The 23,438-nt window shown below is 51.0% G+C and overlaps 1 protein-coding gene across 8 annotated transcripts in view; it reads right to left on the bottom strand.

Annotated features, from left to right (window-relative positions):
- MTARC2 (mitochondrial amidoxime reducing component 2) overlaps positions 1–22,285 on the bottom strand; it is a 32,280-nt gene extending 9,995 nt beyond the window's left edge. Inside the window, exons 1-5 of one of the 8 annotated variants that reach the window (XM_084978776.1) lie at positions 22,163–22,285; positions 15,592–15,732; positions 13,981–14,154; positions 8,907–9,069; positions 7,579–7,719 (exon numbers count right to left, since the gene is read on the bottom strand). In XM_084978776.1, the coding sequence (XP_084834902.1) occupies positions 7,579–7,719; positions 8,907–9,069; positions 13,981–14,154; positions 15,592–15,656 (543 nt within the window). In that variant the 5' untranslated portion in view covers positions 15,657–15,732; positions 22,163–22,285. 8 annotated transcript variants of the gene reach the window in all.
- Between the last annotated feature and the right edge of the window lie 1,153 nt (positions 22,286–23,438).

Raw genomic sequence — 23,438 nt, 5'->3', positions numbered from 1 at the left:
GCAAAAGCCTGAATGCTGTGCTGTTCACTGGGCTACAAAAGAAATTACCCTGCAGATGGCGTTCCCGTCGTGGCTCAGCGGAAATGAATCTGATGAGTATCCACGAGGACACAGGTTCCATCCCTGGCCTCACTCAGTAGCTTAAGGACCCAGCATTGCCGTGAGCTGTGGTGTAGCTCGCAGACGCGGCTCAGATCTGGCTTGGTTCTGGTATTGCTGTGGCTGTGGTACAGGCCAGCGGCTGCAGCTCTGATTCAACCCCTAGCCTAGGAACCTCCACATGCTGCAGGTGTGGCCCTAAAAAAAAAAAAAAAAAAAGAAATTACCCTGCAGAGTTACAGAGCCTTTGGGCACCCACCTCCACCAGAGCCCTCTCTGCTCCGAGTCCTGATCTCAGGGTCCACGGCTTCCCCTTGCTGCTCATCTGTAATGGAAGCTCATAAGTCCATTACACTGTGCTGTACGTGCAATTGTTGGAAGCAGGTGTAAGCTATGTTGGGATAAACCCAGCAAATAAATAAATAAAATTGTGTTTGGAAATCCTCAGCAATTTTTCTGGCTTGGTACCGACAACCTACAAGATTGCAGGAAGCTCGCAAGGCATCAGCTGGAGGCTGGCTAAATCCATGTGGACTTACTGTTTGAGCCTAGAAAGGAGGGCATGAATCCACATTTATTAACGCTGAACAATGTTCAAGTTGTTGCTGAGGAAAAAAGCACACCTAGATAGATACACATGTATATACTTCATGTGGGACAATGCCATCTACAGAAATACTCTGTGTAAATACCTGCGTGTATGTATTTATAGCAACGTCTCTGGAAGGCTCCTCAAGTTTAAATGGTATTACTTATTTTTTATGAATTTTTTATTTTTTTGTTTTATTTTTTCTTTTCTTTTTTTTTAAGGGCAGCATCCGAGGCATAGGGAGGTTCCCAGACCAGGGGTCGAACTGGAGCTGTAGCCACCAGCCTATACCACGGCCACAGCAACGCCAGATGCAAACCACGTCTGCGACGTGCACCACAGCTCACAGCAATACCGGATCCTTAACCCACTGAGCGAGGCCAAGGATCGAACCCACATCCTCATGGATACTAGTCGGGTTCATTTCCCCTGAGCCATAACAGGAACTCCAATACAATATAATACCCCCTGAGCAAGGCCAGGTTACTAGTCCTCATGGATGCTAGTCGGATTTGTTTCCACTGCGCCACAACGGGAACTCCAGGGGCTTTTTATTAAGAACTGAAAAACACTGCTCTCACCTCTGTCACTCAGAAATTCCAAGGGGTTTAGGAGCTGTGCCAGAAACTGGAGACAAACACCAAAGACACGTTTCCTATCACACTGCACAGTTACACTGTCTCAAACCAAAATTGGTGTTTTTACTTTTAAGGTGTAAGAAGCCAAATACACAGGATACAGAGTTCCCGTCGTGGCATCGCAAAACGAATCTGACTAGGAACCATGAGGTTTCGGGTTCGATCCCCGGCCTCGCTCAGAGGGTTGAGGATCTGGCGATGCTGTGAGCTGTGGTCACAGACGCAGCTCCAATTCGACTCCTAGCCTGGGAACCTCCATATGCTGCAGGTGTGGCCCTAAAAGGACAAAAAGACAAAAAAAGTAAAAAAAAATGAAAATAAAAAAACAAATACACAGGATGCCATCACTGAGAATTACCAACTTCCTTAAGACATGACTTTTATGATTCTAAGATTCTAAGCATCCGTGCTGGCAGGAGGACAAGAAAAAGTACATCCATATCCACATATGCCCACCCAGCCTGGGGGATTATAGACGCCGTCCAGTTTCCAAAAGCGCCCTGGAGAGAGAGAGCATGCACGCACACGCACACACACACACACCTGTCAAATGCTGACTTAGCATTTATTTCTTTCTTTCTTTTTTTTCTTTTTTTTTTTTTGTCTTTTTGCCATTTTTAGGGCGGCTTCTGCGGCATGTGGAGGTTCCCAGGCTAGGGGTTGAATTGGAGCTGTAGCTGCCAGCCTACACCACAGCCACAGCAACGCAGGGTCCAAGCCGTGTCTGCAACCTACACCACAGCTCACGGCAACGCTGGATCCCCAGCCTGCTGAGCAAGGCCAGGGATCGAACCTGCAACCTCATGGTTCCTAGTTGGATTCGTTAACCACTGAGCCATGACGGGAACTTGACTTAGCATTTCTTGAGAATAAATTTAGAAATGCAGACGAAGATGTTCATTATTTACCTAATGGGACCTGGAAGACAGCCTGAATGCCCAATAATACAGGAATGGCTAACCAAGTTATTGCATAGTTCTTGAGCAGTAATCTGGAACCAAGAAAACTTTCTCGGAGTTTTTTGCCACGTACCATTGGGGAACATGGTGGGATCCAGAACTCTCTGTGCAGAGAAGTCCCGTGAGCTGGGGAGGTGGGAGGCACCTGGCGCAGAGCGCACAGAAACCAGACCTCAGAGACAGGGCATGACCTCACTGCCCTCATGGAGGCCACTCTGCTGGCATCACAGCAGGGTAACCAGGCTGCTCCTCGAAGGACACAAGGCCAGCGTTTCCGCTGAGGACTCCTGGGGCCCAGGCTACCCACCAGGGGCAGTCGGTGGGCAGAACGAGGGCATCGGATTCTTGCTCTCTGAGCGCCCCCACCCACCTCACAGCCCTGCCCCTGGCAGCTGATATTTCAACGTTCGGGAAGGGTATGCCAGCACAGTCCCCACGCTCTCGGCCTTGGGTGCCCAACATCAATCGAGGCGATCCCGCCTGGACCCGGCTGGGTGCTGAGACGGCCTGTGCGGGATGGAGTGGGCCCTGCTCCGGGCTGCCCTCCCTCCATCTGTCCGGCTGGCCCAGGTATGCTCTCACGACAGTGGCAGGGATCTGAGAGAGGAAGGAGACTCCGGGACTTTTCAGTCGCTGCCCTGTCTGTAGAGACACCCCCACCCCAGCCCCCAAAGCAAGTCGCGTGGGGTTACAGGGGGCGGGGGCGGGGCGGGGGGAGAGCAGGCACAGCATCAGAGAAAGGGCGCCACTCAGCACCTGGCTACGGAGAGGCCACGGATGGGGACCACTCATGAAATCAGCCTCCTGCATTCTATTTGACTGTGCTTCTGTCTGCCTCGTTGGTTTGTAAGAGTCCTTTTCCTATTAAGTGAGCTCTATGCAAAGTTCACATAGTAACAATAAAATCGTTCGTGTACATTTATAAGGGGAAAGCAAAAGACTCCAGCGCGGCACAGATAACTTTTTACAGAACCTCCTTTTTCAGAAAACCTCCTTTGAATAAATAGGGACCTGCCCAGAGGCTAAACCAAAACACTAAAACACTTGGAGTGGAAAGACACAGCTCGGACATGGTGGAGTATTTCTGTTTGGATTAACCGCTGGTGATTTCAGAGCAGCCGTCAGAGTTCTCAGTGTGTTCATCATTCCTCGGTGCCAGCCTACAGCAGGCACAGGCTTTATTTTTTCCTGTTTTGCTGAAAATCCACAATCCACAAAGATTCACAGAACCTGGGAACAAAGTCCAGCTTGCTGGTTACTCTGCTCCTTGGTCCGAAGCTCTGGGTGCCTCTCCCTCCCTGTCCCAGCGGGTACAAGCTCAGCTAGCTCCATTTAATCATTTAACGTTAGACTGAAACAAAAACCTCTTAATTACATTCTCTGCTCAAAGGGAATACCCATGGCATCGGAGGCTTTTCTTTCCTCCTTGATCTGAAAAGTAGCATATTTAAAGCCAGGTAAGGCGTTTCCGCCCTGGCACAGTGGAAATGGATCCGACTAGGAACTATGAGGTTGTAGGTTCGATCCCTGGCCTTGCTCAGTGGATTAAGGATCTGGCGTTGCTGTGAGCTGTGGTGTAGATCGCAGACATGGCTCGGACCTGGCATTGCTGTGGCTGTGGTGTGGGCCGGCAGCTATAGCTCCAATTAGACCCCTAGCCTGGGAACCTCCATATGTGGCAGGTGAGGCCCTAAAAAGACAAAAAAAAAAAAAAAAAAAAACCTATATAGCGCCAAGAGTGAACCCTAAAGTAAACTATGGACTTTGGGTAATTATGATGTCCATGTAGGATCATCCTTGGTTTTTTAAAAAAAGATCACTCTAGTGAGTGAGAGAACAGGGGAGGCTGTGCTGTGCAGGTGCTGGGTGGGGGGCTAGGAGTGTACAGGAAATCTTTGTACCTACCTCTCAATTTTGTTGTAAACCTAAAGCTGCTTTAAATGGTTTTTTTTTTTTTACACTGTTTCCTCCTGCTGTCTCACATACACAAGATAGAACTTACACAAAAGTTTTGCAAAACAATTCTTTTTTTTTTTTTAGGCCATACCAAGGGACATGGATGGACGTTCTCAGGCCAGGGTTTGAATCAGAGCTACAGCTGCCAGCCTACGCCACAACCATGGCAACAGCAGATCCAGCCGCCCTCGAGCTACCACAGCTCTCAGCAACGCCTGATCCTTAACCCACTGAGCAAGGCCAGGGATCGAACCCGTAACCTCATGGTTCCTAGTCGGATTCTCTTCCACTGCACCACGATGAGAACTCCTATACCGATATTATAACCTAGCGGTGCGTTGTGACAGCAGTTTGGAAAGGATGACTGGGAAGATTAAAGGAGACAAGGCAGGGAAAGGGCCTGGCACAGGGCCTGCTACACAGCGAGCACTTGGAATTAGGAGCTGCAATTGTTATTGCTTTTTTATTGTCTTCTATATTGCTATTATTATCATTGCTACTTCAGAAGTTCCTGAAGCCAGGAAGAGATTACTGTTCTAATTCCAGGACAGAGAGACTTCTTATCCAAGCATTCTAAGGAAATCCTAATTCACCCCAACTTTGGTTATTGGGGACTGAAAAATAATGATGATTTGCAAAAAGTTTACTTTTCAACAGCTGCAGAGGCTTGTACTGGTGTGCCCGAGCAGGGCCCTGTGGGCTCCCGGGCACACAAGCTCTCTGGGCCCTCCAGTGCTTGGTTTTAGGGAATAAGCCTCAGCCTCCACGACCTTCCCTGAGTCCAAAGGGCAGCTGCTAATCAGGGAGGGGAGCGGATGCAGAGACCAGCGGGGAGCAGTCAGGAGGCAACTGTGCAACCTGGGGGCAGGTCCAGGTTCCCCCTCAAGGAATGCACATAACAATACCTTTGAGCCTTTCTGTAGAATTAAAACCCCCAGCAAAAGTTAGAACTACTTGAGGAAGCATTCTTCATTCCGGGGGAAAAAGGAGACCACCAGAGCTAGTCCTGCGGCCACTAAACACCAGCTTTGAAAGACAAAGCAAGCTCGCCTCTGCCCTGAAACTTATTTACTGCCCTGATTCCTTTTCCACTCCCCAAACTATAAAACCACCTCCTAACCCCTTCCAAAGGGGGCACAGTCTTTAAGGCATTAGCTGTGGCCCCTTTGCCTGGCAAAGCAATAAAGCTGCCTTGTTCTCCGTTACCCAAAACTCTGTCTCTGCATTTCAATTCGGCATCGGCAGACAGAGGCCCAGTTTCAACATCGGAAGGACCCATTCACACAGCCAGAGCATAGTGGGGCTGGGATTCAATCCACAGCTGTCTGGCTTCAACATCTCCTGCCTCTCTAGAAGCTCTTGGGAGGAGCACTTCCCAGGGACAGACACTACCCCCAAGGTTTTCTGCAAGCTTCTCCATAGTTCTTTCCTAACATGGAGTGAGTGTAAGCAGCTTTTGGCAAGAAAGAGCTCTTGGCATGAAAAGGTTCTCTGCAGGAGGCCCCTTTTGTCTTGTCCCTTTAGCAGAGCTATCTTGTCCCTAACCTTGGCAGGCACCCTCACACTCACTGCCAGGCCAAGCATACCTTTCAAAGCTTTGGATCACACAATACCCTGCCTAACCTGTTGGTCCTTCCTATAGATCAAAGAAGTAATTTGATCCTATAGATCAAAGAATGAGGAATAAGTAATTTATATGTGGCCAGGTCACTTCCCCGTCAGTAATCTCGTGAGCAAACTGCGGGAAGGAGACAGCATCTGAAGATTGCAAGGAGTCACCAAGCTGACAGCAGTGGGAGCTGGCGAGGAATCAGACCACCCATCCCAATGACTAATGGAGAGGACCCCCCTTTTCCCTGTAAAGACTTTCATGGCCCAGCAGAATCTTCAGCACTGGCTTTGGGACATGAGTCTGCCTTCTCCCCAGATTGCTGGGTTTTTTATTAAAAGCAACACGCTCCATTTCTGCCAACATTTGTCTCTCCAGCATTGAATTTTGAGCATCGGGCAGCCAGACCTAGTTTGACAACACAAAGAATAACACAAACGAGACATTCCCAAGAGATTCAAGTCCTGCTCACTGGAACAGGGAACAAATTTTGGGAAACAGTGACCTTGGAAGGAGTTCGTGTTGTGGCTCAGTGGCAACAAGCACAACTACTATCCATGAGGACTCAGGTTCGATCCCTGGCCTCACTCAGTGGGTTAAGGATCCTGTGTTACTGTTGTGGCTGTGGTGTAGGCTGGCAGCTGTAGCTCCAATTCAACCCCTCGCCTGGGAACTTCTGTATGCCTCGGGTACAGCCCTAAAAAGCAAAAACAAAAACAACCCCCCCCCCAAAAAAAAGTGACCCTGGAAATAGTCACCAGGAGATAGGACAAGTTGATCAGTTTTATTATTTTTTAGACTTCATTGCTCCACACTCCCAGAATTCAAACAAATCACACTGGCCCATAGGAAGCCACTTTTTAAAATCTGCTTAATATCCCTAGATACACAGAAAAAGTACAAAGTGCTTTGGATCACAAAGAGTAAATATTACACAACACATCCTCCTGTTGCTCCATGATTGTGCAATAGATGGTGGCCTGAATTTTTGCACCATGCTTAGAGTTTGCTATTTTTTTTAATTATTAGTTGGTCTATGCAATATTTATGTGCATTATCATTTTACGTTAATATTTAACAGAGTCCCACTAAATGGAGTCCTAGGTAGACAGGTTGAAGCAAATACATCAGTCCCTCAACTCCTGAGCTTCCTAATTTAAGGGAGACCAGAGCAGCAACATTAGAATCATTTTACAGTAAAGTTTTGTTTTGTTTTGTTTTTTTAATGTGCGTAACTAGGGAACTCTTCTATTCAAATAAGAGTATTTTACCTTACTCTTTCTGTGAGCTCATCCCAATGCAGGAATAAAACAACAAATGCACTCTGGGGAACATAAGGTCATACAATCCTTTTTTTTTTTTTTGCTTATTAGGGCCACACGCAGGGTGTATGTTAGTTTCCAGGCAAGAGGTCTAATTAGAGCTGCCGCTGCCAGCCTATATCACAGCCACAGCAACTCAGGTTCCAAGCAGTGTCTGCAACCTGCACCACAGCTCACAGCAACACTGGATCCTTAACACACTGAGCGAGGCCAGGGATCGATCCTGTGTCCGCCTGGATACTAGTCAGGTTCATAACTCACTGAGCACAATGGGAACTCCCCAGGAGACTGCTCTAACCACCTACCCTACCACCCACCCTACACCTTATGCACTTGTACCCAGCTCATTTCCCTTTCTTCTTCAAAATCTCTGCTCAAGGACTGCCTTCTCCAGGAAGCCACTTACCTCCTCAAAAGCACTGCAACCTGTCACCTCGATATTTGGCCTGAAATTTTCCATTTTCACCTTCTTCTCCATCCTCGTGTTCAGATCCGTCAGAGAGGCTTCTGAGATGACCAAGATGGGGCTGCAGTCTGGGTAGGCCACCTGTGTGCCAAGGACACAGCATGAATGCCAAGGACACTGCCCACGGAATTTGCTCAGACTATCAACTGCAAAGCTAAGTAAAGCCCAGAAGCAAAACCACCTGAGCCCAGAAGGGGAGGGTGAAAACAGCCAAGTCAGCTCAGGACCACTGATCCTGCCGCTGGGGCTCCGGGGGGCTGGACCGGGGTCCACACCCTGAAGGGCAGCAGCCAGGGCTCAGGGCCAATGTCACCCTCAGCATCATCTCGAGCACCCAGCAGTGAGCTCCTTTCCACACCATCATCACCGTCAGAGGGGGCAGGATCTGGTGCCCACCAGCTCTAGCAGTTTCCTTCAGCAGCAAGCACTCACTCACATGCAATTCTTTTTCGGGGACGGGCTTTTTTTTTTAGGGCCACACCGTGCACATGGACGTTCCCAGCCTAGGGGTTGAATCGGAGCCACAGCCCCAGCAATGACAGATCCGAGCTTCATCTGTGACCTACACCACAGCTCACAGCAACGCCGGATCCTCAACCCACTGAGAAGGGGCCAGGGTTGGAGCCCAAGTCCTCATGGCTACTAGTCGGGTTGGTAATGTGCGGAGCCACAACACGGGAACTCGCACTCACATGCATTTATTCTGCATCTACTATGTATCGGGCCCTGTTCTTTGTGGGCAAATAGCAGTGAACACAGCAGAGAAAAAGCCCTGCCTTCAAGGAGCTTGTAAAAGCGATCTTTGCAAGACTCTCCCCAGGGTGCCTGCATCTTGCACCTCATCTCACTGCAGAACAAAAAGGCTTTGGTTTGGGGGCTGTAGCTGACATGGGGGTGCGGTGTCTTCTCTGTACTGGAAGCAACACACCCTCCCTGGCTGAGGGGCGTGGGGGGGCTTGGAGCAAGTCTGCTTCTGTCATGTCAGGAAACCTAGCTCTGGTCCCAACCTAACCTCCCTTTTGCCTCCCGCCGCCGCTCGTCTTCTGAGCCCTCAGCTCCCTGGTAGCCCCGCCCCCGGCCCGGCTCCTCCCACATTCCATCCTCCCCGCATCCCGAGACCCCGCCCTCTCCTCCAGCCCCTCTCCAGCCTGCACCTGCCCAGGTGGCTCCCTCAGGGCCAGGCCTGCCCTCTCCCGACCTGGACCCAGGACAGGCTCCCTGCGGCCCAGAGGGAAGGCGGGGGTGAAGGCAGCTCTGGGCAGGCTCACCTCGTAATCCTGGGCAACGGAGGAGAATATTTTCTTTGATCGTCTTCCCTTCAGGTTCTTTTCAAACTGAACCAGCCGATAAGCTTCCGTTTTCAAGAAGCTGGTGAACCACTGAGCAGCTTCGTCGCCACAGTCCCTGCCCTGGGTGTCGAGACCGAACATCCTGGAAGGGTCACAGAGAGCAGCGGGGTGACTCTCCAACGCGACACACTGGCTGGTGGGGTCAAGATGGAACAGGGAACCACCTCCCGTCCCTTGTGATGGAACGTGATGGAGGAGAACGGGAGACAAAGAATGTATGTACGACTGGGTCACTTTGCTGTGCAGCAGAAATTGACAGACCATTATAAATAAACTATAATAACAGAATTAAAAAAAAAAAAAAAAAAAAAAAAGATGGAACAGCTGGGTCGCTGGAACCTGATTCTCCCAGAAGTCCTGGAAGTGGTCCCGTGATCCCTAGGTTAACACTGGGGAGACACAGAGGGACGGAGCAGGGAAGGGCTTGTCAGAACCTAACTGGCTTATAACTCAAGTGGGTCTTGTTGAAATGCAGATTCCCTTCAGTAGGTTGGGCTGGAGCCGGAGGTTCTGCATTTCTCATTAGGCTTCAGGACGCCTGGGCTACTGGTCCACAGACCACACTTGAGTAGCAAGGACTGAGGATATGTTCAGAAGGGGCGAAGGACTGCCTGGGGGTAGATGAGCCCTGAGCTTGGACTATGGCAGACCTGGTTCAAACTGGAACCTTGCCATGGCTCCCTTGTGAGCGTTAGAAAATCATTAAACATCTATGACCTTCTGTCCCCGTTGCAAACTGAAGATAACAACATATGACCTGCCCTGCCTGGTACACACAGATTCCCCTGGATAACAAAGTGGTCTTCAAGGATTTTTTTCTTTTTTGCTTGAGTACCCCAAAAAGACTTCTTAAAAACTATGTACCCCTCACAGAATTGCAAGTTGACATGTAAGCTTTTATCTTTCCTTTCCTTTTTTTTTTTTAAAGAAATACAGGTAATTGACAATACTGTGTTCGTTTCAGATAAACAGTAGAGTGATTCAGTTACATATATTTTCCAGATTATTTTCCATTATAGGCTATGAACGGATATTGAATATAGTTTCCTGCACCATACCATAAATCCTTATTGCTTATCTATAGTATGTATAGTAGTTTATATCTGTTAATCCCATACTCCTAATTTATCCCCCACTTCCTTTCCCTCTTAGTAACAATAAATTTGTTTTCTATGTCTGTGAGTCTGTTTCGGTTGTGTATATAGGTTCACTGGTATTTTTTTGATTTCGCATATAAATGATAGCATATACTATTGTCTCTGTCTGATGGACTTCACTCAATATGATATTCTTTAGGTCTATCCACATTGTTTATGTGTTTAACGTGTCATGACGATTAAATTTCTATTGAATTGTAAATATTAACATGTAAAATAAAATTATATCTTAGATTATATATCATATCTTAACAATAGAAATACATATAAATTATATTAAAATAAAATAAAATTATGGGAGTTCCTATTGTGGCTCAGCAGGTTAAGGACCGACGTTGTCTCGATGAGGATGCAGATTCGATCTGTGGCTTCCCTCAGTGGGTTAAGGATCTGGTGTTGCCTTAAACTGCAGCAGAGGTCACAGAGGTGGCTCAGATCCAGTGTTATCACAGCTGTGGTGTAGACCAGCAGCTACAGCTTCAATTTGACCCTTGGCCCAGGAATTTCTATATGTGGCAGGTGCAGCCATAAAAGAAAGAAATAAGTAAATAAAATAAAATTATGCCAGGAGTACTGTCATGGTGCAGCAGAAAAGAATCCAACTAGGAACCATGAGGTTGTGGGTTAAGGATCTGGTGTTGGCGTGAGCTGTGGTGTAGGTTGCAGACACGGCTCAGATCCTGCATTGCTGTGACTGTGGCACAGGCTGGCAGCTGTAGCTGATTCGACCCCTAGCCTGAGAACTTGGGAACCTCCATATGCTGCAGGTGTGGCCCTAAAAAGCAAAAAAGAAAAAAAGAAGAAGAAAAAAAAAAGAGGTTATGAAAATAAATAAATACATTTAGAAAATAAAACTATGCCCCTTATCAATTTTATATCATTTCTTCAGTTTTTAACAGTTCCCATGGCAATCAGTGCATTAAAATGGTTTGTAAATAGGAGTTCCTATCGTGGCTCAGTGGAAATGAATCAGACTAGTATCCACGAGGATGCAGGTTCGCTCAATGGGTTAAGGCGTTGCCATGAGCTGAGGTGTAGGTGGCAGACGTGGCTCAGATCACCCTTTGCTGTGGCTGTGGTGTAGGCCAGCAGCTGTAGCTCCGATTAGACCCCTAGCCTGGGAATTTCCACATGCTGTGGGTGCAGCCCTAAAAAAAAAGGCAGGAAAAAAAAAGGGGGGCTTGTAAATACAGTCTGTGGTAGTTACCGCATGTGTAACTAGCTGGAGAGTGTGTGCTGATTACATTCCGGCCGTGTCTGTGCCAATCCAAAAACACAGCTTCCAGCCACGGCGTTTGCCAGATTCCCAGAATTCCACTGGCTGTCTATTCCCACCTCATCCAGAAGCATGACTCAAGTGCAGAACGGAATTACACAAGAACAGGCAGCACCTGGATGGATGCCTTCTGCGGATCTGGATCAACCCACCTACAAGGTCCTCCTCCTTGGCTCCCTCTGGAGCCTACTCACCCAGGTAAGAAGCCTGGAGAGAAGAACTTGTTTCATATCAAGGACACAGTGAGTCTGCCAGCAACGTCTGCACCTGCCACCCAACATGTCAACTAAGCACTTACCCGTGAACTTCAAATGCCCTACGGTTTGTCTCTCCAATGAATGTATTTGCCTGAAGCCTGTAACGTAGAAAAGCACCAGCCCCTCCAGGGAGGCAGGCAGCTCTGCCTCGTGTGATAGTGAAGACGAGCAGGACCCCTGGGTCCTTGCCACCGGCTCAGATCCCCGTCCCCCCCTCCTCCCCCACCACCTGCTCCTTGTTTGTAGAAAAACTTCAGCCTCCTAGGCCTTCCATACATTCCAGATAGCAAACTGAAGCAGAAAACAAAGGAAAACAGACGAGCAAGACAAAATTATCACAGTTTAGCCATAAAACAAAGGAATTTTAGTTCCTCCTCAAGGGCTACAGATAATAGCCTGAGCCATATCTTTGAGCTACTCTAAAATCCTCATCAGGTGGAAGAAGTTTTTGTTTGTTTGTTTGTTTTTCTTCTTAGGGCCACACCCGAGGCATATGGAAGTTCTCAGGCTAGGGATCAAATTCAAGCTGTAGCTGCCAGCCTACACCACAGCCACAGCAATGCAGGATCCGACCCACTGAGCAAGGCTAGGGATCAAACCCGCCTCCTCATGGATACTAGTCAGATTTGTTTCCAAGACACCACAATGGGAACTCCAGGTGGAAGAAGTTAACTGTGCACTGGCCACAGCAGGGAGACCCCAGACCAGTTGGAACCAAAAGATTGACAATGTTGACGCCTGACACACTGCCTAGTTACTTAACCACCAACCAATCAGAAGAGTGCCCAGGAGCTGGCCAGGCCCCTCGGGGACAGTTGCTCTCATCTGGCCTTTAATACTCCTGCCCTGAAAGTCGGGGCGGAGTTCTGGTCTTTTAAGCAAGAGCTGCCCATTCTCCTTGCTTGGGTGTCTTGCAATAAATGCTGTACTTTCCTCTGTCACAAGCTGGTGTCAGTGGATTGGCTTTGCTGTGCACCAGTCAGCAGGCCCAAGTTTAATTTGGTAAAAACAGTCCTAGAGGACTTGGTTTCCTTGTTTGTAAAGTGGAACTCCACTAGCCACCTCATAACCCTGGTGAGACAACTAACAGAAAGAGTGTATTCATGAATCCTGGCTTCAAGCTACAAAATGGTGGCACCTTGAGGGACGGATTTCAGCTCAGACACTTGGCTAGAAAAGCATTTGAGGGCACAGGGGTAATCTGAGCCTGTCCTCTGAGTCTGGGGACCTTTGGGCAGCACTAATTTCCATATGTTGAGAATTCTCAGGTGGTTACAAAGGGATCCAGAGGATACAGGAGAAGTGTCTAAGCCTCTAGGACTCCCTGATAGCAGAGGACAAGCCCCCAGTGAGCCATGAAACTGGACAGTCCTGCTAGGTTCCCCCAGACTGAACAGAAACCCAGGCCTGAGGTGCGTCTCTGGCCAGAGTTGAACTCCCTTACGTCTGCATCTTGTCGGAGGTGCCTGGGTCCCTGTCCCTAGATCTTAGGGGTTGCAGAGTCCTCCCAAAAAGCCCCAGCATCCTCAGCATCCAGCCCTGAGATACAGGTGGTAACATCTCCATGAATGCCCTTGTCTGCCTGGCAATTATGAATAGAAATCCATCCTGCTTGACCAAAAGGAGACGAACCCTCAAGGTTCGCCCTTTGTAAGTTTTCCCTATTTGTATTAATCCTGATGTCTTTTTACTTTTTATATTTTTGATGCTTTGACATCTTGAGAACCACCCCTCCCAGGACTAGTCAATTCCTAGAGATAGTAAAGCCCTGGGTTTCCCAGAGGCAGACCAACCACCCCAGAGCCCTCACACCAACCACCTCCTCTGTTGTGCCCTCACACTCACGGCCACTGTCCCTGCTCTAATCATCCAGAGCCAGTCCCTGTGCCCCAGATCCAATTTTCCTAGCACCTGGGGAAACCAGAACAAAGACTTTTGCTCACATTTCCCCCTGATCCCTCTGCCTCCTGACCAACCCCAGTATTTCTCCCCATGTGGTCCTGCATAGCATGGGCTTCCTATTTCCAGGAATCTGTGAATATTAAAAACTTCTTTCTTCAGGACAGTCATGTCTGTGTCTGCACATCTTGTAACATCTGATGAATGTAAATCTAAGTGCCCCTAAGGCAACATTCTGATCAACCAACCACTGGGCTCGATCCCAACAGAGAGACTACACTGCTCTTCACTTTCCTTGACCGCTCTCATCACCTCCGGTACGAGCACAGCGAGGCAGAGAGGAAGGCGGCACCTGAAGGTAGATCAGTTTTCTTGAAGGTCCCCAGAGGCCCCATGTAGAGCACCTGCAGTTGTGGAGCCTGTTGGAGGAAGGCACCTTGATGGGCAAAACCAGCTGGTCCATGCCCGGCGCCCTGAGGACAAGGCAGTTGTCATCATGGGTGATGGAGACCAGCACAAGGCGATGCTCCTGCCGTGCGGTCACCACGTGTCCATCTTCCTTAATCACCGTCCAGAACCTGCCAGGAAACAAACGGGGCACACTCAGAATTCCTCTGCCACTGTCTCTATGGCTTCCATCCAGCCTTCTACTTTATCAAAACCCTCCCCCTGGAGTGTCTGTCATGACTCAGTGCATTAAGAACCCGACTCATATCCATGAGGATGAGGGTTCGATCCCTGGTTTCACTCAGTGGGTTAAGGATCCGGCATTGCCCTGAGCTGTGGTGTCAGTCGCAGATACGGCTGGGATCCCGCATTGCTGTGGCTGTGGTGTAGGCCGGCAGCGACAGCTCAGATTCCACCCCTAGCCTGGGAACTTCCATAAGAAGAAAAAAAAAACACCCTCCCCCTGCCCCAACTCAGGACCCAACAATTTCTTTCCAGACAGTATCCAGGTCTAGCCAAATGCTTTCATTCCAAAAGTCAGTGCCCCTCAAAGGAGCTCGTTTGGTACAAAGAGCCCTGGGATAGAGAGCATCTGGCCAGTGTATGAAAAACCCCAGTCCCCAAAATCCGTCTGGTGAGGCTGGTGTAGGGACATCCCTTTTGCTGGGGCAACTACACTGCCTCTTTGGGACTTTGCTGTGGTCGGAGGCTTCCCTGAGCCTATTAAGCCCATCTCTGTGAACTCAGGGAACCCCACTCAACCATCTGCGATAACCCACGTGGGAAAAGAACCTGGGAACGAATAAATATAAGCAGATGTAGGACCGACTCACTGTGAGGTGCAGCAGACATGAACACAACACTGTACACCAACTATTCTTCAGTGAAATTTTAAGATTCAAATAAAATGGGGGGAGAAAACATGTCTCTGGTTGAAGCGAAATGTCTTAACTAGAGAAGATTGACCAAAGACCCATGGCTCAAGTGGACGGAAACTCTAGACGAAGGTCTTGAATGTTCCTGAGTCCCAAAGATGCAAACTGCCCCCTGCTAGGTTTCACCGGCTACGTTGCATAGATCCTAATCAGAAAAGGCCTCAGCAGCTTTCCTCTTCATGCACATGTTAGACTCATAGAATGCTGTAAACCAAGGTTAACTCAGTAGAAAAAGAAAGGAAATGTTATTTACACACACACACACGCATGTGTGTGTGATGGAATATTATTCAGCCATGAAAAGGAAATCCTGCAATTTGCAACAACATGGGTGACACTTGGGGATGTTACCCTAATTGGAATGAGTCAGACAGAGAAAGCCCAATGCTGTATGATTTCACTTGTAAGTGACATCTACAAAGGGGGACTTCTAGAAACAGAGAATAGATTGGTGGTTGCCAGGGGTTGGGGGTGGGGGGAATAGGGTGAAAGTGGTCAAAGGGTACAAACTTCCCACAGAAGACGTTCTGGGGATGTCACGGACCTCACGGCAGCTACAGTGAACACCGTATTTACAGTTAGCAACACGGTATATCCTTAGTTGCTAAGAGACAAAATCTCAGCGGCTCTCACCATAAGAACAACAGCAACGAAATGGAAATTGGGTGAGGCGAAGGCGGTGTCAGCTCACGTTGCATCGTATCACACCGCCGCAAGGCCCGCCTTCAACGTACACAATGTTCTATGTCCATTTTATATCCTGTGTCAATACAGCTGGAGGGGAAAAAAGATTCATGCCAATCGCGTTGGATAAGGGCTCCACTCACATTTTAGAGAGCTCCCCGCCCCCGTTCTCAGCTCAGTTTTCACACCCTGTACCATAACCTCGGGGGCGGAGGGGGGAGCTGAGCTAAAGAATGAGAAGGGATGCTGAGTCTGTGAGGTCAGATATGCTCTCATCAATAACAGAGCAGATATTTTGGGCGACAGCACACAAACGATTTGATCTCTAAAGAGGAAAAAGAGTAGCGCTCCTAGGGAAAATGAGTTTCAATATCGCTATTTCAGACAAACAAACTCAGTGGGTGATGAACTCTGCAAGCCCTGACGAGTGAGCCTCTCCTGAAGGCTGGGCCTTCCCATCTGTGAACAACAGCAGTAAGACAGCCCCTTCTGGGAGGACAGAGGCATTCCAAAACTTGACTGGAGCCAGATGGAATGTTCTGGAAAACCTAGGGAGGACATCCACTATCACAGTGGGGGAGCCGGGTCTCTGCCCTCCCCTGGCCCTGGCAGGTAACCTCCCCTCTGGAACCTGCCAGCCAAGCAACTTACCCCTGTCCAGGTGCTGGATAACCACCCCTCCACCCTCCGGAACCAAGCCAGGTGGGTCTTGAGCCCGGCCAGCTGGCATGTGCATCAGAGTGAAGCATGGCAGGTGGCAGCACAAAGGCACTTTAGGGATTGCCTTGGGGGACCTTCCTTCCGGGACCTGGGGGTGCTGGGCAGAAGGAGGTACCCGACCCTCTGAGGAGGGCGCCTTTTCCTTTTTAAGGGTCTTTGGTTCCTAGGGTGCCCTAGCTCACTCCCCTGTGGGGTGAGGCTGGGTTCTGTGCTCCAGAGATTTCCTGCCGACTGTGTTATAGCCCTGTTCCCTAGGGGCTGGGCCCCGTCCCCTATTTCCAGCCTCATCCTTGGGTGCAGAGTCTTGGAAGACCCTGCTCTGGTTAACCCCACCCAAGCCTGCCCTGGAACTTCCAACCTGGCCTGTCCTCGGAGGAGGCAAGGCTCGGTCTGCGGGCTGTACACGACCAGACACATGTGCAGACAGGAGCCCATCCAACCCCCTGGCCCATCATTTCTAACAGTCACCTATCTCGGGGCTGAGCCTTCTTACCTCCCCCCCCGCCCGCCCCCTGTCAGCCCTTCCCTTGGGCTCTCTGGTCCCGCCTGCAGCTCCAGCCAATGTGTAACCACGCGGGGTTAACCCGGGGACAACACAGGAGAAGGGGCAGCTAGAGGTGCCCTGCTAACCCTGCAGTGGAAGGAGCAAGTGGCAACTTGCAAGCAGCCCAACACCGGGGCAGGACAAGGACCACTATAAGGACACAAAGGTGCCGCCCATAACATACCAGCCACCCTCACTACCCTGTAACTAGGGTGACAATATTTTTTACCTCTTGTGTTCAAATGATGCCCAGGGCATCATTGAATAATTACCTCTGTTCTGCCAGATCTGAAAGAAAGGCTATGTCTGAAGTGCAGATTCTTTTTATGAGCAGTTTTCTTCATTGGCAGCCCCCAAAGCCAGCCCTTTCATTTTACACATAAAACACGCGCATGTGGGCGTGCAGAGCCAGCACAGAGTGCAAAGCTCCGGGTCTCCGAAAGAACAGCAATGACCCTGAGTGACCCGCAGCTGCGTTTGGGAAGCAGAGTCCAAGACAGCTGGGAAGTCTCGTTTCTAAAGTGACAAGCTGACCCGGGGTACAGGAATGACGGAGCCGGAAAAGGAGAGCAAACAGCCCCACCACAGAGAGCTGGAGGGCGAGGGCAGGCGGGAGGGACCCTGGGAATAAGAAACTCAGGAGCTTCATTTTTCCAAGAGCTAACAGTCTGCACACAAGAGATGAAGCGCTGGCTGGGTAAACGGCGGGGACAGATTTATCAACGGCCAGTCACACATGGCCCCTAAGGAGAGTGCAGCTTTACAGGGTCAAGGAGCCAAGCCCTCCCAGGGTCTGTGCCAACAGCCAGGGTCAGCGTTCTGCGAGATGGACCCGAAACGAGCTCAAAGCGCAGTCAGTCCGCTCAGGCCAAACGTTCACAAACACGTTAAGGGTTTCAAACAAAATAACACAAAAAATTTAAGGCAAAGGGCACTTACAGAGGACGCTGTTAGCTTCTTAGAACAGTCTCAAAGGCACAGGTTCAAAATGGAAATAAAGAGGAGTTCCCTTTGTGGCTCAGTGGTTATTGAACCCAACTAGGGTTCACGGGGATGCAGGTTCGAGCCCTGGCTTCTCTCAGTGGGTTGCGGATCTGGCATTGCCATGAGCTGTGGCGTAGGTCTCAGATGCAGCTCAGATCCAGAGTTGCTGTGGCTGTGGTGTAGGCCAGCAGCTGCAGCTCCCATTCAACCCCTAGCCTGGGAAACCAAATGCTGCAGGTGCAGCCCTTAAAAAAAAAAAAAAAAAAAAAAAAGAACAATTAAATGCCTCTCTTCCTGGGATGCCAATGCCAGTCCTCCTTGCTGGCAAGACTCCCTTCCCAGGTGCCAAGGCCAGGCTGGGGTTGCTGGGTACAGGCTGGTCTGTTCTCTTCTTTTTAATCTTGAAGAAATAATCCTGACTGCAATGTCTTTCTTCTCACAAGATATAAAACTGTGCTGACGGAGCTCCCTTCACCGTGCAGCGGAAACAAACTCGACCAGGACCCACGAGGATGAGGGTTCCATCCCTGGCCTCGCTCAGTGGGTTAAGGACCTGGCGTTGCCGTGGCTGTGGTGTAGGCTGGCAGCTGCAGCTCGGATTTGACCTCTAGCCTGGGACCCTCCATATGCTGCAGGTGTGGCCCTTAAAACAAACAAACAAAAAAACACTGTGCTGAAAACTGCTTCGCCAGAGCAGTTTCTCAGAGTCATCCGAGAAGTGGGCTTCCAGACTAGTCCTCAGGTTGGCTCAAATGAAACTTTTTTCTATTCGTATTATTGCTTGTTTATTGATGACTTCGTGGACAAATCCTTGCCGCATTCCCAGGAAGGGCATGAGCGTGGCACTCGGGGACCTGGGCTCTCACGCCTCCAGAGCGTGATGGTTTTGCCGTCTTGGGGAGATGCTCAATGCTGGGGACAGTTTCCTGGCTTGCAAGTGGAGATAATGTCCAGCCACAGGGTAGGTATGAAGCCTGAATAACACCATCTGTGTGACAGGACTTAGCGCCTGCTGCGTACAAAGCACTGAATACAAGTTGGTTGCATGGCCGTTCCCTGCCTCACCCCAGTCTCCGCAGCATAGCACCCAACCCCAGCACTGATTATTCAAAACAAGGGAACACGGATACACACATCTGGTTTCAGATGCCCACAGAAGCAGACAAGCAAAGGACAAATATTCTCTTTCCAGGGAAGCAAAAGTCACAGCAAAGCTGTGACAATGAGCAGTGGGAAAGCCATAGTTATTCCAATGAAGAGACAGGAAACACAGATAAGAACTGAAAATCTCACTATGAAATATCCCTTGCCTGGTCCTTTATGCGAAGAAGGAAGGAGCAGAAGTCCAGCTTCCCTGGCTGTGTGTCAAGAGAATTACCTCGTCACTGTGCCTGAGGCCTGCCCAGCCTTCATGTCTGAATAAGCTGGAAAAATGCTCTTTTTTCTTTTTAGGGCCCCACCTGCAGCATATGAGAGTTCCCTGGCCTACGCCACCTGGATCCAAGCCGCATCTGCAACCTACACCACAGCTCACAGCAATGCCAGATCCTTAACTCACTGAGTGAAAGCAGGGATCGAACCCACATCCTCATGGATACTAGTCAGGTTCCTAACTTGCTGCACTGCAATGGGAACTCCGCTCTTCCTCTTCTTAATGGTCCTGGAGAAAACTCTCTACGATAGCCTCACAATCACCTGGCCCGAGTCTGCATGTCTCTTTCTGATTTCCTAGGTCTGGGATGGGACTCTCAGGAAATCACAGTTTTTTTAAAAAAAAACTCTCCCCAGGATTAGAAATCTGGGGTGAAGAGGGATGGAAGACGCCCCATGAGTTACATGGTCTGTACACACAACAGTTTCTACAACAAGCTGGAGATTCCCAATGCCCTGGGAGCCCACAGAGGACGGCAAGCTTCAGAGAAGACCCACCACACGTGCCCTGGGGTGAACTCCGGGAGGCAGGCAGCCTCTGCCGAAAGGGTCCCCAAAAGACCGGTGTGCAAACCTCCCTCCCATTAGACACAGGACCACAGCCAAACCATCCCAGCCAGGCAAGCATCTCAAGCCTCAGGAAACAGAGAAGGAGGCTCCGTTCTCCCTTGATCACTCTTTCCAGGGTTTAGCATCCTTGCTGCCATGAGCCCTTTCCCAGTTGTGCTGCACAGCTGCACAACTCTGTGTCCATAAGCAGGTGTCCGCAGGCTCACCTTCGGGAGAAAATGACCAAGCATCCTCTCCTTTCTGAGGGAGGAGGCCGGCATTTCCATTCGCGAGGCCCTACCTAGGTGGGGCTTTACCGAGCTCCTCACCCAAAGACCACTCTGCCTCAGGGGGCAGGGGTCACACTGTCCCCTTAATGGCAAAGGATTATGTGCACAGTCTGTCCCCCTGCCACCTTCTGTCCCCAGCAGAAGACTTCACTCTCTCTGCTCATTTCCTTTTCAAGTGGGTCAGGCCCCGCCACCTCCTGAGGCTCCCAAAACCTTCCTTAGAACTGAAAAGTGTGAGGAGCAAGGCCCAGCAAGGTCACAGCCAATGTCCTTGAACAAGAGAGCTGCCTTCAAGGAGTTCTGGTTGTGGCTTAGTGGTAAGGAAGCTGACTAGTATCCATGAGGACCTGGGTTCGAGCCCTGGGCCCCAGCTCAGTGGGTTAAGGAGCCAGCATTGCCAGTGAGCTCTGGCGTAGCTCCCAGACATGGCTCTAATCACTGTGGCTGTGGCTGTGGCTTGACATAGGCCCACAGCTGCAGCTCCCATCTGACCCCTAGCCTGGGACCTGGGAACCTCTATATGCCTCACGTGTGGCCCTTTAAAACAAACACTTGGCTTCAGCTTTGCTCCCGTCTGTCCACGGGAGTGCCAACAACATTTGTCTCCTCATACTATCAAATCAGAAAGTTTAGCACTAGCAGGAGCCTTGGAGAGCGGATCTGTCCTATTACAGAAAAGGAAGCTCTCCTCCGGGGAGGGCCAGAGGCTTGCCCCCTCCCCTGCCTCCCCAAACCCGAACCCGACGCGAACTGGATCTTTCCAGCCGCAGGCTCAAAGCCAGAGGATCCAACAGGCGGTCCGGAAAAGCCAGGTGGCCGGCCTCCCTTCTCCTTCCCCGGGCCAGGTGCCAGCTCCCTCCCCGCAGCCCTCCGCAGCAGGGACCCGCGCTGGGCTCAGCCCTACCTGTCGCGCACGTGGCCGCAGCGCAGCCCCAGGGCCGTGCACTCGGCCTCGCTCACCGGCACCCCCTTGCACGACTTGACCGGGTAGAGCCAGAGTCTCGCCACGGTGCCCACCTGCTGCAGCCGCCGGCGCCGCCGAGGCCACGCGCGGCGCCAGGCGACGGCCCCCAGCGCCACCGCGGCCAGTCCCAGCGCGGCGACCCCGAGCCAGCGGGGCCGGGACGGCGCGGAGAGGCCGAGGCGGACCAGCGGGGACGAGCCGACGGCGCCCATGACCCGGCGACCGCGGAGCGCAGACCAGCCTGCGACTGGCGCGGGCGGGGCGCCGGGGGCTCGGGGCTGCGGGGGGCGGAGCCCGAGCTGCCCAGTCAGCGGCCTGACCCGCCTTTCTGCGCGCGCCGATGTGGCAGGACGCGCTGGGCGCCGGGGTGCCCTGCGCCCCCGCGGGGGAGCAGGAGGCCCAAAGCCAGAGGCCGCGCCGCCCCTTTGTCCCGAGAGGTCACTTTCGCTCTCCGACCCGCTCTCCCTGTCCCGCTGCTTGGCTGCGCGACGGGGCCCAGGGGACAGGACAGTCGCCTGTAGGCGGCAGAAGGGAAGATTTTCAGCGTTAGGAACTGGCAGATCGCCCGAGAACCGCACGACTTTCGGCCCACAACCCGCTCCGTGGAAGCTTCTGGGCTCTGAACAAACTCGAGTGTGGCTTCTGGCCGGTAGGGCCAAGGCGCAAGGATAACCCCCGCCTCGCCTAACACCCCCCCCCGCCCCATGCACACACACACACACACACACACACACACACACACACACACACACACTAAAATCTCTGCCCCAGAAAGCTCGAAGCTGCCAGATTGCAGGGATGGTTCCTGCCAGCGTCTGAAGCCAAGCCCCTGGCCCGCTCCCCACTTACTCCCCACCGTGAACCGTCCCGCGGTCCCTTCCGCGTGTGTGTGTGTGTCCTACAACTCTGCCATACCTCCGGTCTCGGGCCTCCGCGGATGGGCCCCCTGCAGGCACACCTGGCCCGCCCCCACCTCCACTGCTCTCCACGTGTCAGTTCCCACCAGACACCCCCCCCCCATTCACCCTTTAGACCCACTGAGGTCTGGGCTCCTGGAAACCGAGCTCAGTTCTTCCCCTGCTTCTCAGTAGTCACCGAGAAAAATCTGTTTTTACTGCTTTAACGAAAATCCAGCTTGGGATCTCTTTCCCCCTCCATTTAAGCAGATTCTTTGTGAACCAAGTGGATTCTTGGCTAAGTGAAGGTGTGAGGTCATTTGTTTATTTTTCAGGGATTGTCCCTTAACCTGTGGCACCATTCTAGGAGAGTTTAAGGAGGCAAGAGGTGGGCCATCGCCCTGGGTCCTGATTGGTCATCTACAGAAAGCTGCTCTGGGCTGGGAGGAGAAGGGCGGGCAGGGCTGGGATCCAGATCTTTGGGAAAAGCGAAAATTGAACTCTCCCTGCAACTGAGAGTTCCCCTGTGTGGGGTAGTGGGTTAAGGATCCCATGAGGTCGCTGTGGTGGCAAGAGTTTGACCCCTCACCTGAGACCTTCCATGTGCCCTGGCCGGGTTCCAAAAATATATAGATATGGATATAGATAAGGATCCATCTCCGCATGAGCAGAGCCTGTTTGAAGTCTTAGGCCGGTGGGCTCTGCCTCTTCACTGAACACATGATGCTCAGCAGCCAAGACCTGGTTCCTTTCTCAGGCGTGTGTGGTGAACGAGGTATGTTGTGAGTGAGGTGTGTGGAAACTTGCACTGGGCCCCCTTTGCCTCTCCAGACACCAGACCCCACGAGCCTGCTGTCAGCACGACAGGCTTTCTAGTCCACCCTCCTCACCGCATGTGAGCTCCCGCCCGGACAGGCTAAACGTGTTGTTGATTAAGCCTCTCTGCTCCTTTCCACACACATTTATTGGCCCTGGAGATTTTTCTTTCTTTCTTTTTTGCTTTTTAGGGCCACACCCATGGCATATGAAAGTTCCCAGGCTAGGGGTGGAATCAGAGCTGCAGCTGCCGACCTACACCACAGCCACAGCAACGCAGGATCCGGGCCTTGTCTCCACCTACACCACAGCTCATGGCAACGTCAGATCCTTAACCCACTGAGCGAGGCCAGGGATCGAACCTTCACCCCCATCCCAACGAAGACGAGTTGGGATCTTAACCTGCTGAACCCTGGCCCTGGGGATTTGATGTTTAGAAGAAGCTGCCCTGGAAGAGTGACTGGGAGGCTCAGTCAAGATGAAGGGCAAGCGAGATGAAAAGCAGGGAAATCTCAGGACAGTGGGGTCTGTTGGAGGAGGGAGATTTTGAGCTGAGACTTGAGCAAAAGGAGAGCCTTGGCAAGTGGTCTTTTTGAGGAAGG

This window comes from Sus scrofa, chromosome 10, assembly GCF_054392235.1.
Source record: "Sus scrofa isolate SSC_HxYL_T2T_F1_AM1 chromosome 10, Sscrofa_HxYL_maternal_Yorkshire_Landrace_v2.0, whole genome shotgun sequence".
Lineage (NCBI taxonomy): Eukaryota > Metazoa > Chordata > Mammalia > Artiodactyla > Suidae > Sus > Sus scrofa.
Note: the sequence above shows the minus strand (reverse complement) of the source record. Positions and strands in the feature narration are given on the sequence as shown.